General features: G+C 57.2%; 1 protein-coding gene across 1 annotated transcript in view; it reads right to left on the bottom strand.

Annotated features, from left to right (window-relative positions):
• The window catches only part of KIRREL1 (kirre like nephrin family adhesion molecule 1), an 85,118-nt gene that overhangs the window by 27,621 nt on the left and 41,058 nt on the right, over positions 1-16,439 (bottom strand). Inside the window, exon 2 of the mRNA XM_054010725.1 lies at positions 17-166. Within this exon, the coding sequence (XP_053866700.1) occupies positions 17-166 (150 nt within the window). The remainder of the gene's footprint in view (positions 1-16; positions 167-16,439) is intronic.

Here is a 16,439-nt window from a genome sequence, read left to right as displayed (position 1 = left end):
GCCGGAGCGTCAGTACCTTTCAGCCCCTGCCCCATGCCCAGTGCCAGGCCATCTTTGGTCCATTGCACGATCCCGGAGTAGTTCAGCACCACGCAGGACAGGACAAGCCTCTGCCCGGCCACCACGGTCTGATCCTCCGGTTCCTCGCTGAACCGAGTCTGGACAACTGGGAAGGGAGAGAGGATGAGCGTTAGTGCCCTGGGGAGGGAGGGACCCTGCACGGCACTGAGCACCGGGACCAGCTTCTCCCACCAATAATGTTGGGGGGTCCTGGGGAATCAGAGGGGAGAGCGCCCCCTACTGAGTCCCCACCCACAGCTCCCTGCAGCACGGCGCCCCCTAGCACCGCACTGGGGTCAGCACAGAGCCAGAGGGGAGAGCGCCCCCTACTGAGCCCCCAGCTCCCTGCAGCACAGCGCCCCCTAGCACCGCACTGGGGTCAGCACAGAGCCAGAAGGGAGAGCGCCCCCTACTGAGCCCCCACCCACAGCTCCCTGCAGCACAGCGCCCCCTAGCACCGCACTGGGGTCAGCAGAGCCAGAGGGGACAGCGCCCCCTACTGAGCCCCCACCCACAGCTCCCTGCAGCACAGCGCCCCCTAGCACCGCACTGGGGTCAGCAGAGCCAGAGGGGACAGCGCCCCCTACTGAGTCCCCACCCACAGCTCCCTGCAGCACAGCGCCCCCTAGCACCGCACTGGGGTCAGCACAGAGCCAGAGGGGAGAGCGCCCCCTACTGAGCCCCCACCCACAGCTCCCTGCAGCACAGCGCCCCCTAGCACCGCACTGGGGTCAGTACAGAGCAGCACAGCGCCCCTTAGCGCCACCCTGGAGCACTGAGGTCAGCAGCGGGGTAGGCGAGCAGGAAAAAGATGCCGAGCGAGTGGTGCGCTGGGTGCATTTTGGGTGGTGGGCACTCTGGAAGCCTGGTCCCGTGTGTGTGTGTGTGGTTTGTGCACAGCCTGTGTGAAGTTGTGTCTAGGCCGGGTGTTACGATGCGTGCCTTCTGTGGGAGTGACGCTGTTGTACTGTGTACGATTGTTGCACCACAACGTGTGCGGTGTACAGAATGGCTCAGCGGGTGTTTTGTGTAAAAGGTGCTGAAGGCATGTGTGAACGTGTTTCGAGGTTGTGTGTTCTGCCAGGGGCATTGGGCGGGTGTGAGGGGGGGGTGTATGGTCTGTGTGTTTTGTTTACGTGTGTGAATGTGTGTCTGCCATGTGCATTACAAGGGTCTGTGTCGTGTGTTATGCTGTGTGCAGCCTGTGAGGGTGCGGGTGTGTACCTAGTTGTGTGTTCTCCGAGGTACAGTGTGTGTCTACGTGTGTGTTCTCTTTTGTACCGCCTGTATGTGTATCTAGTTGTGTGTTATGCTGTGTACAGTGTGTGTGTATGTTGTGGGCAGCCTGTGTATGAGGTTGTGTTATTTACATGCCAGTGAGTGTGTTATGTTGTGTAGAGCCTGTATGTCTGCGTGTAGCTAGGTTGTGTGTTATGCTGTGTACCGTGTGGGTCGATGTGCATGAGTGTATTAGGCTGTCTACAGTGCGTGTGTCGTGGACAGCCTGCGTGTGTGCGTGTGTGTGTGTGTATCTGGATTGCGTTACGCTGTGTACGTGTAGGAGCGTGTAGTTTGCTCGAGCTCTGCCTGGGGCTGGCGTTCACCATCCACAACCCAGCCCCTTCCCTCTCGCCCCCCGGCTGGGCCCGGCCGCCCCTGTCCACAGCCACCTTGTGGGACCTAAACCCAGCCGGGGCCCCGGGTTCCCAGCCCCCCTGGCATCCCCCTGCCCAGCCAGGGCGATCGATAGCCGCATCTTTCCACCACAGCAGCTGGTCACGTGGCAGCGAATTCACAGCCGGCCCGGGGGCTACCGGGCATCGACAGCGGGACGGGGAGGCTCAGGGTGGGGGAATCTCAACACTTCCCAGCCTCCAGGCCAGGCTGGGCTGGGGGAAAGCGGCACGTTGAAGTGAATCAAGCTGGCACCAGCCAGCAGGCCGAGCCCCGCGCCAGAGGAAGAGGAGCTGGCAGGGCCCCGGCAGCTTGGCAGCCTGGCTGGAGACAGCTGCGGTTCTGAAAGGCAGCAAGGGGCCGCGCTGGAGCTGGGTGGGGGGCACGGACGAAGGAGGCGGGGGGTGGGGGGGGAGCTACGGTTTCTTTGCCGCTTCTCTCTGATTATTGTCTGTGGCCTCCTAGGGCGTGGCGGGCCCCAGGCACGGAGCAGGGCTCCCGCCGCTCGGGCTGTACGAACACAGACCACTTGGCTTTACAAGCGAATCTTTACCCCGGCAGAGTCCTGGCAACTACGGGGAGCTGGCTGGGTTCTCTGCTCCTATCTTAATTATTACTACTGCAAGGCCCCAGAGCCCCTGGCATGGGCGCTCGGAGCTGTACAAACACAGAAGAAGGAGCCGGTCCCTGCCCAGAGAGCGGCCTGCCCTGGGGTCTAGTGGTTAGAGCTGGGGGGGGAGGGGGCTACACATCAGGATGCCTGGGTTCTCTTTCCGGTCCCGGGAAGGAGTGCGGGGTAGTGGCTAGAGCAGGAGGCTAGGGTCTAGGACTCCTTGTTCGTCCCCTCTGAGAAAGAGCAACCAGGCTGATTCCAGGATTGATTTATTTTGGGGGGGGGGGAGAGAAGGGGAGGAATATATTAAAAATAACATTTCCAACCACCCCAGTGATCCGTTCCCCCACAGCGAGCCCTGGACTGGGCATGTGGAAAGGACCATAAGGGTGTGTCTACACTGCAATCGGAGGGGTGACTGGCACAGGCATAGATGTACTTGTGCTATACGGATTGCTAAGTCCTGTTAGTTCCCATGACCCTTCCAGGGAGTTCTCGGACTTGCTAATAAAGGGGACCATTGTGTGCCCCATGTACTGGTGTACATAGAGGATAACAGCCTACTACTGCAAGCAGCTTGGGCTTGGGCTATGTAGCACAGGGTTTTAGCCTGTCTTGTGACCCAGGGTGGGGGCTTGCTGCAGGTGAAAGGCTGGGTTAGGAATAGAAGGGGAGGGAAGAACTGAAAGCAAATAAAATGAGTTCTCATCCCAGAGCCCTTGGGCAAGTCACGCCCCGGCTCTGTGCCTCAGTTTCCCCTTCTGCCCTTTTTGTCTTCTCTATTTCGATTGCAAGCTCTTTGAGGCAGGGGGCTGTCTCTCACTACATGCACACGCAGCTCCTAGCACCATGGGGCCCTGACCGTGGGCTTTTAGGTGCTTCCATATGGCTAGTAACCATGTAATGAGCCCAGGTCATTGGAGACTCAGCTGCCCTTCTTCAAGGAAAGGCCGGGGCAGAGAGTGTGGCCTAGTGCCTGGAGCACTGGAGTAGACCTCAGGCAAATTGCTTCCCCTTTCTGGAGCTCAATTTCCCCATCTGTAAAATAAGGCTGGCCTCCTTCGTAAAGCTCTACGGATGATAAGAGCTAGGGATTGGTCCTGGGACCCCCCGACCGTCTCACCAGCCCTGCTGAGCTCTGCAGAGGTCTCCCAGCCAGCCGCAGGGCTCGGCTGCCCCTGTCTGGGAGGGGAGCGCTAAGGGCACTTTGCTGGGGCGGCTGGAATGGGTGCATTCAAGGCTACGGCAGTTCACGCTAGGGCAAGCCGGATGGAGATGAGACCAAGGAGATATAATGGGCCCCCTCCGCCCCCCCTTGCTCTTTAATGCGGAGTGAGAAGGGTTTGGCCAGGCCCCAGCCGCTCTGCCCTGCGTTGAGAGGCCGGATGGAGATCTGGGGCCTTGCAGTCGACTCAATGAGATTTCACGGGGGCGCTTTGATCTTTGACAGACCCCGGCATGGCATTTCTGGAGGGGGGGAGGGGGATGAGAGGCAGAGAAAAAAGGAGGGGGGGGGGATTGGAAGGAAAGCGATTCCGGAAAGAAGGAAGGAAAGAAAGAGAGGGGAGGAGAGGACTGGCTGGGGGTGAGGAGGAGAGAGATCAAAGAGGAAGAGAGATCAGAGTGAGAGAAAGGGGGGGCGAGACAGGTGGGAGGAGAAGCGAGTGGGATCAGAGAGTGAGGAAGCGCGGGGAGGGGGAGGGAGCAGCGAGACCCAGAGCAGCCCCCCAGCATCTCTTCACAGCCGCGTTAAGCAGGTGCACGGCCCAGAGGCTGGCGACGCACACCCCTGCCTGGGCGGGGGGAGGAAACTGGGTTAGACCCACCATCGCTCTGGCCAGCCTGGCCAATTCCATTTGCCATCTAAAAGCTGCCTCTCCCCCACCAGCAAATCATCATCAGACAAATGGCACCCACCCCAAGAGCCGCAGTGAAACGCGCCGGCGCCCCCGGCCCCGAGCAAGGCGCTGGTCTCTTTCGCTCCGGCTCTGCTGGCCGAACGCAGCCCCAGCCCCTCGGAGAAACGCCAGCAGGGGGGAGGCGTATGTCTGGGTCCTGTTCCCGCTTCCCCTTGTCCTCGTCGGGGCACGGCCGGGGCCCGCAGAGAGGTGCCCGCTGGGCCCGAGCCGCAGTGCCTGGGAAGCAGGTCTGTTGCCCCGCTGGTTTCTACGGAGCGATGCCCATTTACCCTCCTGGTTGTTCTTGCCCAGTCTCGGCATCCTGCTAACCTCATCCCTTCTAGGCCCCTGTGGCCCTGAAGAGGCAGGATGGGAGGGAGCCAGGCAGCCAAGCCAAGGAGGGGAGGTCACAGCACGTGGGACTCCCCCCCAGATCTCAGGAGCTGAAGAGGCTCCGGGCTGGCTGGCCGGTGGGTGCTGGTGACCAGCAGGAGGCGCTCTGCTCCTCTGAGCACCGGCAGAATCAATGCCCTGGGGGCGGGCCAACCCCCCCAGCTTGTGCCCCGGGGCTCTCGGCAAGAGACAGAGCAGTAGCCCCAGCTCATCCCTTCCTAGAGCAGAGGTGACGCGCGGATCTGGGTTGAGGCCTTCCCCTGCCCTTGGTCGCTCCGGCCGGGTCAAACGGGACACCTATCATCGGCTATTGTCTGCACTGCAGTAGCTCCTAGCAGCCCCACTCCTGGGCCAGGACCCCAGGGTGCACTGCGCTGTACAAACCCAGACACCCCCTGCCCCAAACAGCTCGTCCTTCAGCTCCCCTCCTCAGAGCTGTGGCGCGGCCCCCAGAGGTGGCTGCATTTTGGTGCTGTTTAGGAATCCCGCTACGCGTGCTCTGCGACGCTTCCAGAAGCACAAGGAGATGACGGTTATTTATGAAGGTCTCTCAGCCGGGCAGGCTAGAATAACAGAAACCCCTGCAGCTGTATTGATCCTGGAGGGAAACTGATGGCTGAGGTAGATCACGGGAGATCTTTTTATTGGGCCAACAAGTGTGGTACAGTGACAGACACCTTCAGGCTGGAAACCGGAGCAAGGAGGGACTTTCCCTGTGCATTGCAGAGTCACCCTTCTGCCGCTGGCTTTACAGCCCCCAGTCTCGGAGCTCTCCCAGCCTCCCTCAAAGCCCGGTGCAGGGTTTCCTGGAATCGGGAGGCGATTTGAGAGACGCTCTGTTAGTGGGCGGCTGGGGATACGAGACCCGGTTCTGAGCAGAACTGTCATCCGCCCTCACCCCAAACCAGGCCGGGCAGTGCCTCGCGTCTGCGTCGCCCACACGCCGGATTCGTCCCCTAGCCACGGGCTCACAGAGCGACCAGCGCAGCTCCGCTGTCCTGAAAACGTCCCGAGGGGGTTCGGTTTCCTGCCCACGTGGCACGGAAAGGAATTTGGAAACCTTGGAAGGGGCCGTCTATGGGTCAGCTCCGGGCCTCAGACTTGTTTCCTTTGCCTCAGGTCTTTGGATCCTGAGCTCGGGAGTGTCTCTAACTATGTGTCCGTACAGCACCTAGTGCAGTGGGGTTTCAGGGCCTCTAGGGATGGCTGTAAGACAATCGGTGATTATTCTACATTTCCACAGCGTGTGCGTCTGGATCCAGCCAGCGCCGGGAGGACGTTGGTTAGACTCAAGCTTGCGAGAAGCTTCTGGGGATTGGTTTGAGGTTGTTCAGCCCGGCTTCAAAACTCAGCCGAGTCAGCACCGAACTGAGTTTGCTGCCCACTTAGCAGCACATCACAAACCATGGGCCAGGCTGACACAGCAGGAATCCCACCAGGGTCTGACCGCAACAAACAGACCAGGAGAGGTGATTCTTCAAAGCCTGCTGGGAGCTGCAGAACCACACCAGGAGCGGGTGGGAAAACGTCCCAGGCAGCTTGAACATTTCCTCCTCCGTGGGAGGGGCAGAGCTTGCCCAAGGGATGGGGAAATCAAGGCACAGTGAAGGGAAATGACTGGCCGAAAGCTACAGGGCAGAGTCAGGAATCCTGACTAACAATTCCCTGCTCTAATCATAGCTCACGCTTTTTGCAAGTTGGGAAGAAGAACCAAGGAGTCCCGGCTCCCACTATTCTGCTCTAACCACTAGCTCACACTACCTGCCCGCGCTGGGACACGAATGCAGGTATCCTGGCTGCCAGCCACGGTCTCAGCCCACTAGACCCCACTCGGAATAATGGGCAGAAACGACGCAGGTGAATTTTCCGGTGGCACCAAGCCGAGCGTCTGTCTAGTCACGCTGCACTGTGGCACTTGAGCTCCCGAGCGTCTGAGCTTGTAGATCAAGCCAGGAGGGAAGCCAGCGCTGGCCGGGCGAACGGATCCGATCTGAGCTGGGAGAATAACCCCAGTCCACCAGGATGTGGCAACACCCGGTCCCGGGGCCTTATGCAGCGAAGGCTGACGGGTTATGAGCGACTCTCGGGACGGTCCTCAGACAGCCGGTGTTACGCAGGGAACATGAATTTAAAAGTGCTCTCAACCCCCACCCCCGGATCCAAACCAGCTATGCTGCTGTTTGATCACCCGGCCTGATCTGCATATGTAAATGATATGCAGCTACAGCCCCTCTGCTCCGGGGGCATTGTCAGTCTGGGGTGCTGGGAGGCTACAGCACGCGCCGTCCGGCCCCCAGCCATCCCAGAGCAGGATCCTAGAAGGGCCATGGTGGGAAGAGGAGACGGGTGGGGCTTTTCCAGCTCCCGTGTCTGTCACTGTCCAGCCAATCCCCGCTCCTGCGAGCCTGCCGGGGCGGAGGGAGAGTGGGCTAGTGGCAGCCCTGAGCCAGGGTTACTGCTCCCTACCCCCCAGCAGCAATAACCCTGTAATATATGGAGATATACTTATCTCATAGGGCTGGAAGGGACCCCGAAACATCATCGAGTCCAGCCCCCTGCCTTCACTAGCAGGACCAAGTACTGATTTTGCCCCAGATCCCTAAGTGGCCCCCTCAAGGTTTGAACTCACAACCCTGGGTTTAGCAAGCCAATGCTCAAACCACTGAGCTATCCCTCCCCCCGTAGTGTTTGAAGAAACACTGGCCGGCAGGCGCTAAAGCACCAAGTCCTCCCTGGCAGTGGGCAGGCACCTAAGCTAAAGGCGGGGGCCGCGTGGACACACGTCCTCATCCCCCTGTGCCCCCCGCAGCATAGGGCAACCCGGGGGGGGGGGGGGGTGTCGTCTTCCACTCCAGCTTGGATCAGCCAAGCCAAGTCCCTGCCACTCGCTGGCCTCGGGCATCGCTGGGTCCCTGGGCCTCTCCAGCCCCCTGCCGGCAGCACGCGATAGTCCAGGCTCACGGGGATTGAAACGCTTTTGTCTGACCCGGGGGACCGGGCTCAGTGCAGGATACGCTGCGGGGCCGGGGCACGGCACCAGCCCTTTGCCACAGGGTCTTTATTTCACCCCCTGGCACGGGGATGGCTGGGAAGGAAGGACCCTGAGCTCAGCGCGGTTTCTGGGGAGGGTAAGACAGTCGAGCGGGGCGGAGGGATCCCGGAGAAGACGACAGTTTGGCTGTTTGCCACGGCAGCGCAAGTTGAAAGTCTTTTCTTGTCGCTGGGCCTGGCCATTATGCTAAGGAGACAGTTGTCTTCCAAAAGGTTTGCTGCTTAAAAGGCATGCCGTGTTCGGCCTTATCTTGGCCCCGCACAGCGGCAGCAACTTCAGCAGGAGATAAATTATTCACACCTTCTGGGCTGGACTTTTCTACCCCTCCTCTAATCCCCATCCTCCTGCCCTTCCTGTGGGTGCCTTGTGTCCTGCTGCCATTTGTGTTGTGTGTGTATCTCCAGGAGCGCTAGTGCATGTGTGTCCAGCTGAGTGTGCATTTGCACAAGTGTGCGTGTCTATTTCTGTGCATTTATGTGAGTGCACACACACCTATTTGTGTTGGTCCTTCATGTTTGTGTGTGTGAGGCTCTCTCTGTATCCTTCTGGTTGTGGGTCTGCAGCTCCGTGTGCACACTTTTGTGCATGTCCGCGTGTGTTTCTCTTTGGGCATGTGTCTCTCCATTTGTGCGTCCATGCACCTGTTTGCCATCTGCGCACACGCCTCTGTCTGTGCGCGGGGGAGAACCGGCGGGTCGGCCGGACCACGGGACGAGGAGCAGAGAGAGGTGAAAAGGAGACAGGAGCGTAACGCGCGGGGAAAGAAGAGAGCGAGTGAGCAGCGCTGTGGAGGAGACACGCAGGCTGCCGGGGAGGGGGGGGGAAATGCACACTCCAAGCCTTGTCTCCCTCTATTTATCAAACGAAGGACTGATTAAACCCTGGGGCTGGCGCTCCAATCTCCCTCTCTCTCCTCTCGCTATTAAACTCAGGGTTCAAAGAAAAGCTTTTTATTCGCGCCGACAGCTTTCAGATGGAACTAAATCTCTCCGCGCTAGACTTTTTTTCCCTATGTATTTTATCCCTCCACCCCCCCACCTTCTTCCCCTTCTCGATGCTTTTAAATTTAAGCCTTTTTCACCCCCCCCACGAGTTTTTCACTTCTATTTATATTAAAATAAAATAATAAAACAAAATACAGAGGGGAAAAAATCCCCCTCCCCCTGGATGGTTTTATTCTCTGGGAGAGAAAAGAGGATTTGGATTCTCCTGGCCGTGCTTGGCAGAGCAGAAAGGGAGAGATTTGCACACTGGATGGGGAAGGAGGGATTGGAGCAGGAGAGCGGGGCTAGGGAGAGATGTGGGGCTGGAGAGACTGGATGGGGCAGGGTCCCGCTCAGAGAACAGTGGCTGGACGGAGACAGGAGGGGGAACCGTCGCTGCATTGACAGGCGGGAGGGCTGCTGCACCTGCGGCCGGGGAGTGTCCTTCTTCCTCTCTGATCCCTCTTTAATCTCTGGAGCAAGGGAGAGGATGGTAGGAGGAAGACCCCTGAGAATCCCCTTTGTGCCAGGGCCTTGTGGGCACGGGTGGAATGCACTGCGCAGTAGCCATTCTCTGCTCTGCAAGGGCCATGGGGAGCAGTGAGTTAGAGCAGCCCTGAGGATGCTCTAAGTGACACCGAGGGCCATGCTAAGGGGAACGGGGTGGGGTCTAACCCCCATGACCTCCACATGCCTGCCCCAAGCATGGGAGCTAAGTGGCTGGGGGTCAGGAGCCCAAGTTCTCTCTCCTGTTTCTCAACCTATTGAGGTTCTGGTAAAATCTTCTCTCCTGGCCCATCCCAGTCTCTCCTCCCCAACCTGCCCATTCCCTCCATCTCTCCTCTCCTGGCTGCGCCATTCCCCTCCATCCTCCCCCTACAGTGCTAGTTCTTTTCCTTTCTCCGTGTATTGTTATTAGCCTCTGGGATGATTGTAATACAAAGGACATGGATATTAATCATTTCTTTGTGGCAATGCGTGGCAGCCCCAAAAGAAACCAGGGCCCCACTGCGCCGGGCGCTGCATGGACGCCTCGTGAGAGACAGTCCCTGCTGGGAAGAGCTTAGACTCTAAGCAGATAAAGAAAGGTGGGCGGGGAAACTGAGGCACAGAGCAGGGCAGTGACTTGCCCAAGGATACCCAGCACGTCTGTGTCAGAGCTGGAAATAGAACCTAGGAGTCCTGGCTACACCACCAGTGGACCACACCTTCTCCCCCAGCTGGGAGCACAAGCCAAGAGTTCTCAATTCCTGGCCATGGAACCCAGGACTCCGGACTCCCAGCCCCTCCCTGCCCTTGCGCTCTAACTGCATCTTCTACAAGGCAGCAGCTTGAATTTCTCCCCTCCCGGCAAACCCACCCCCTAATCACCGGGCATGTCACAGGCACGGCAGCCTGGCTGCAGCTCCGAAGTTCAGAGCTGGAGCTGCGAGTGATTTGTTGCTGAGCACGATTCAATTAAAAGCCCGGGAGCGAAACAGCTTTGACATGGTCCCTGAAATAACCCACGAGGAGCTGCAAACCAACAGCGCGAAGGAAACAGGGGGAACCTCTCTCCAGCCGGCATGGCCTCAGATTGACACAGCACGGGCCGACAGCGACAGGACAAGCTCACCCACGCGGGGGCCAACCCGGCGAGATCTACTGGGCGCATGACAAACAGCCCCTGCTCCAAAGAGCCCAAGATCTCCCTTGGCAAAGGGGAAACCGAGGGGAGAGGGGATTTGTCTCCGGTCACACAGCAGACCCAGGAACAGAAGCCAGGTCTCCTGAGTCCAAATTCAGTTCTCTACCCTGTGCGCTGCCACTTCCAGCCTACCTCGGGCTGTGATCTCGCCAGCTAACCAGGGTCAGGGTGAGCACGAGGGAAAGATTTGACTTCCCCCCCGGGGGATAAAGGATGAGATGGACCAAAGTTTGACGAGGGATGGCTGGACACCCAACCAGCTGGGCCCACTGCCCTGCTCCAGGGCGGCAAGGACCAGTTGGCTGGCTCTGCCACGGCAGGAGATGGGATGCCCAGTTAGACCGGCTCCTGGCCGGCGCCTCTCTGGCAGAAGGCAGGCTATCGCGCTGAGCAGAGCGCCAGTGGGGTTTGGTCGGAGCCGGGCTGCCGGCGCAGAGACACGATCGGACGTGGCACTTCCCTTTATCCCCCACCCATCCCCCATTTACATTAGGCAGGAGATCAGGGGCTATTTTCAGAGCGGCCGTTCGGGCCTTTCGACTGAGCACAGACATTTCCAACGGCAGAAGCGTCCGACGCTCACGAAGGGCAGATGCAAAGAGACAGGCCTCGGCGACAGCTTGGCAGCGCTGGGTAGAACACGGCATTCCCCCTCCTCGACCTGAAGAGCACGGGAGAGTTCGGCCAGCGGGGGGCGCCGGCGCTGCTGGTTTGTGTCACGGCACCTGGCTCTTTCTTGCTTTTTTGACCTGATAATTGGCAGCTAGCAGCACTAGCCGGATACAAGTGGAACCACGACGTGGCTCTTTGTCCCCCTCTAGTGGTGGGGCCACAAAGAGGTTGCTAATCTGGGTCTTCTAGCTCACCTGCCTTTAAATCCACAGGGGCGGGGGCAACACCTGCCTGCCAAGGTGCTTTCAGACCTGCCCCTGGGCTGGGGCTTGGGGACACGAAGCTGGACCGTGGCTCCTGCGGGGTTCGGTGCCCGAAAGCTCCAAGCTGCAGGGGTGGATCTGGTCCCTGAGCAGAACTGCCCCAAAGCTCACATTGGGGGTCTCCCGCGGCCTGATTCTCAAGGACACTCAGCAGACAGCACTTAGAACCAGGAGGGAGGGTGCGAATGGCCCCCTGCAAATCTCCCCTGTGCTGGGGGCCTTCCCGGCCGGGTGCAAGCGATCTGCACTCATCCTGCTCCCAGCCTAGGGGGCGAATCGTGGGACGGCAGCTCTCCTGGCCTTCCTCGGGCCCCATAGCGGGAAGAGTGTAAGAGCAGCCCCGCGTCTGTCAGGTCCACGAGGGTCCCTTTGCACTGGTGCATTGCACGTGGGGGATCGGGCCCAGCGACTCTGGATTACAGCAGTGTGGCTGAGAGCGCAGCTTAGACCGTAAGACCCACAGAGCCCTCAAAATGTAGCTCTGAGCTCATGAGATTCCCTCCTCAGCCAACGACAGACTCATTACTTTGGGGGGATCAACGTAAGCCCTGGCCAGGCGCAGGAGACGGCAGGGTTTGCAAAAGCAAATCCGTGAGGAGGTCAAATCTTAGTAGGTCTCATGCCCTAAAATGGGCAGGAAAGATGGGTGTTGGGGGGCAGGTTTTCCAGGTTTAAGGAGGATGGTCTCTTGGTTAATGCACATGACTCAGAATCAGGACTCCTGGGTTCTATTCCCAGGTCTTTCACCAACCGCGCAACCTTGGGAGGGTCACTTCATCCTTCTGGGCCTCGGCTCCTTCGTGCTAAAACTGGGGTTCAGGTGCCTCCCAATTTTGGCTCTGCTGCGACCCACAAAATCCCTTCTGACCATCTAGGCACCTCAACTTTCAGGGTAAAAGTTCCCTGAGCAACTAAGTTTCTGCTTCTGCCACCTGGCAGGTGGGCACCCTAATGCCCGGATTATAAATTCATTCACCGTTCACTGGCCCAGTGGCTATTCCACTGCAGATAAATACTTAACCAGTCACTGGGGCAGAGAACGGGAAAGACTCTGCAGTCAACATTCTTTACCACTGCCCCAACTTGTGTCTCCTGCAAACTACATCAGCCAGAATTTCGTGTTTTCCTCCGGGTCATTGACAGAATTGTTAACCAGTGTGGGGCCAAGAACAGATTCCCCCCAGAAACACACCCTCCTGATGAGAATCCCCCCGCTACAGTGACATTTTGAGACCTATCGTTTAAACGGTCTCGAATCCATTTAAGGGGTGCTATGTTGGTTTTGTATCATTCTAGTTTCTGAATCAAAACCTCATGTGGTATCAAGCCAAGCGCCTTACAGAAGTCGAAGTATATTTCATCAACATTATTACCTTTATCAACCAAACTTGTAAGCTCATCAAACAAAGACAATATGTTGGTTTGACAAGATCCATTTTCCATAAAACCATGTTGACTGACTTTAATTACATCACCCTCCTTTAATTCTTTATTAATCAGCTCCCTTATCAGCCATTATTTTAACTGGGATCTCTCTCAGGCTGACAGGCCTATAATTACCCAGGTCATTCCATTTACTCTTTTTCAATATTGGCACATTAGCTTTCTCCCAGTCCTCTGGAACGTCCCCAATGGGCCAAGAATCCTCGGCCAGCTCTTTTAAAACTCTTGAATGCACGTTATTGGGACCTGCTGATTTCAAAATGTCTAACTATGGTAGCTGCTGTTTAACCTCCTCCTCAGTTACTGTTGGAATAGAAAGTATTTCACCATCAACGTACGACATGAATATATCGTCTGACGTTTCCCAAAGGAAAGAACCTTTCTGAGTCTTCATTTGTCAATGTTTGAAATGCTCAGTGAAGCACTGGGAGAGAAGATACTATGGAAATGCCAGTTTATAACAAATCTGTGGCCAAAATATTCTCCACGGTTGCCACTTTGTGGCTACTGGGAACATCACAGCAACTACAGGGACAGAACTCAGCTCCTTATGTTCTAAAAAACACTAGAGCCAAAGGAAAATTGCCACAAGCAGTTAGCAGTACGGGGACTATGACCCAGCTGCGTATTTCTGATTCCAACCGGCAGAGGGTATCTGTGACTGGGCAGTGTCCCGTATATGAATCTAACCCATCTCTCAAGGCTCATACACGCTCTTACATATTTCTGCACGTGCAAAAAGAGAAAAAAAAATCACCACTTCAATTCAACCTCCCCCCCTTCCCGAAAAAGCATCTGTCTTCCACGTACCAGAATCCAAACCTGTACGAGAAGCAGCGCAAACTACAAAGGGAGCGTGAGGCAAACACAGACTGACAAGGGGATGCAAATATCTCCCGGTAACGCTGGAGACTGCGGCTCGGAAGAGAACTGGCTCTCGCCTGTCCCAGCAGTAGCGTGTGGCGCTGTAACAGGTGCGACAGGCGCCGGGTGCGTCTGGGGCATCGGGAACATCGCAGCGGCAAGTCAATTTTGCTCCATCACAGATGGGCGCGGGGGGCGGGAGGGGAAGAACAGGACCTGGGAATGTCCCATGCATGGAGAGCGAGAACAAAGAGCAGGGAACGTGCTTTCGGATCAAGACGATAAGAATCTCACGGGGCTCAACGCACACAAATCCAGTAACTCCATCCGTTTCCCTGCTGCCCCACAGGGGTATTTCCCCACAAGGAGAACATTAGCCAGGCAGGCTGGGGAGGGGGCCGGGAGTCGGGCTGTGAGTGCAGGCATCTGTCTCTCCAGGATGGACTGGCGGGGGGAGAGCTGGCCACAGGGAGGGGGGCTAATGCCCAGACCCATTTTAAGGACTTGAGCACTTAGGCCAAAGGAAAGGAGAGAAATCCCTTGGCAAGGGAAGATATGGATTGCGGGATTAGCCCAGGGCCGGGCTGCCTGAGCACAGAGCGGGGGGTCTGTCACCGGCAGGAAGGCAGAACTAAAGGTTCCCGGGCTGCTTCTCCAGCTGTCCCCGGCTCCTCCCAGGGGAGAGGGGTTACATGTTCTGTCGCAAGCCCCGGGGCAGGATGAGGGAAGTGAGGAATGGCCACCCCAGGCTGCTTGCCTGGCTGGCCCATCCTGAGGGAGCTACTGTGGCTACCTCTGGGGGCTGGTGTCATTTTAAGCCGGGCATTTCAGAACTGGAGCCGTTCGACACAGAGAAATCACTCCCCATTACCCAGCAACCCCCTCCTTCCTTCTCCCTGTTCCCCCCGTCTCAGCTCCCACTCCCTCCTGCCTCCCCCCAGACTGAAGCCCTCTTAATCAGGCAGTGGTGGCTAGTGGTCAGAGCACTGGCGGCGCTTCAGGAGACCTGGATTCTCTGCCCAGCTCTACCAATGGAATTTTGGGCAAGCTTTGGCAAGTCATTTCACCGCCCCATGCCTCAATTTCCCCATCTGTAAAATGGGGTTAACAGACCTTCCTATCGTCTCACCTGTTCAGACTACGAACTCTCTGGGGCAGGGCCTGTCTCACTCTGGGTCCCTGCAGCCCCCAGCACCATGGGGCCCCCCGATCTCAGTTGGGACCTCCCGTTACCGTAATACATGTAATAACCGAGCAGAGCTCTGAATCAGCAGAGGAGTTTTGCCCTTGGTTTTTCACTAGTTGGGGGGTTGTTTAGTTCACGGTGGGTGGCTGGTTTTTGGTATTTAAGTCAGATAGAAAAGCTCTCAAGGGGAAGGATGCTCCAGTTGTTTTCATTTTTTAAAAGGCAAAATTATAAAAACAAATGAGAGGGAGACAGCTAGGGGCAGGGGAATATCTATTCTCCAGTGAACATTCCCATGACACCGACAACTGGGGACCCCAGCGTCTCCCCCACCCCCGAACTGAACCCTCTGGCAATGCTTCCGCTGACTTCAACTTGAGTCACCCACTGCGGCGGCCCCCGAGGACTCAGCCGCTCTCTGCCAGCGCTAAATCACCCAGCAGGGATGGGCGGCTTAGTGAGGACACTGCCTATGGAAACGAAAGGGGCCAGATCCCCAAATCGCTCTTGTCTGGCTTGTTTGACTTCATTGCTTTGCAGCAGCTGCGGGTCTGGCCCACGGTTTGCAGACAACAGCACCATCACGCAGTTGTGCTTTCTCCCCGGCCGCCCTCGCACACATGGCCCAGCCTCTCTGCCTCCTTCTCTTTTTGGGTCCGTGATGGAAAACAGACTGTAACAAATCTGTGGCTACCTAGGATCTCGCTGCCATCCCTGTGCCGCACTCAGAATTTCACAGCAGAGACACCCAGCAGAACCCAGAATTCTCCTGCTTCAAAAAGCCAGGCCACTCCTACCTGGGCTAAAGCAGAATCATCATCCGCATCTAGCAGTATAGGGCTTATGACACACAGTTGTGCAGCTCTGAGTCCATCCAGCAGAAGGCAGTGGCCTCTCACACACAGAAATGAGCCAACTCAATCTCCTTTTGTTTGTGGCACTCTAGGGTCTATGACACACACCTGTGCAGGTCCAAGTCTGTCCAGCAGAGGACAGCAATGACACACATTGACAGAAACTCAGGCCACGCCAATTGGTTACACGGTAACAAGTCCATCTGAATTCTGGGCTCAGACTCAGATGGGGTTAACCCCCCCCCCACACACACACACACAATTAACTACAGCTGCTTCCAAATAAAGCCATTTGGTTCCTCCTCTCTGCCCACCCCCCAAAAAGTAATTTCTGCCTATTTGAAATTCTATATTATTTATATATTTTGAGAGTCCTTGGGGCCAACTGGATCTTCCCAGCGACAGCGAAAGGGGGCGTGGAAGAGTTGGGGGGCAGGGAGGAGAGTGAACCCAAAACTGTGGGAAGTCTCGCTCTGGCAAGGGTAGTGACCGTTAAAGGGGCGGTGGGACGAGTATTACGATTAAATAATCAATGGCATCGGAGGGGAGAGGTGATGTGAGACAGGCCTACGAGGATTCTGATCTTGCCTGGCTTTTGTCCTTCTGGCCACGGTTTAAATGCCTTCAGCTAGTCAAACATTTCGGTGCCCCCGTCTTTGCGCTGGGACGGAAAAGTCAGGATCCCTCCACAGCTGGAAACTGAGCGACCCCGAGGGAGAACTCCTTCGCTTTCTTAGCATTCGTTAGATTGGAAGCTGTTATGATTGGTCCGCAAAGCACCTAGCACCTTGGGGCGC

The sequence above is a fragment of the Malaclemys terrapin genome, chromosome 21 (assembly GCF_027887155.1).
Source record: "Malaclemys terrapin pileata isolate rMalTer1 chromosome 21, rMalTer1.hap1, whole genome shotgun sequence".
NCBI lineage: Eukaryota > Metazoa > Chordata > Testudines > Emydidae > Malaclemys > Malaclemys terrapin.
Note: the sequence above shows the minus strand (reverse complement) of the source record. Positions and strands in the feature narration are given on the sequence as shown.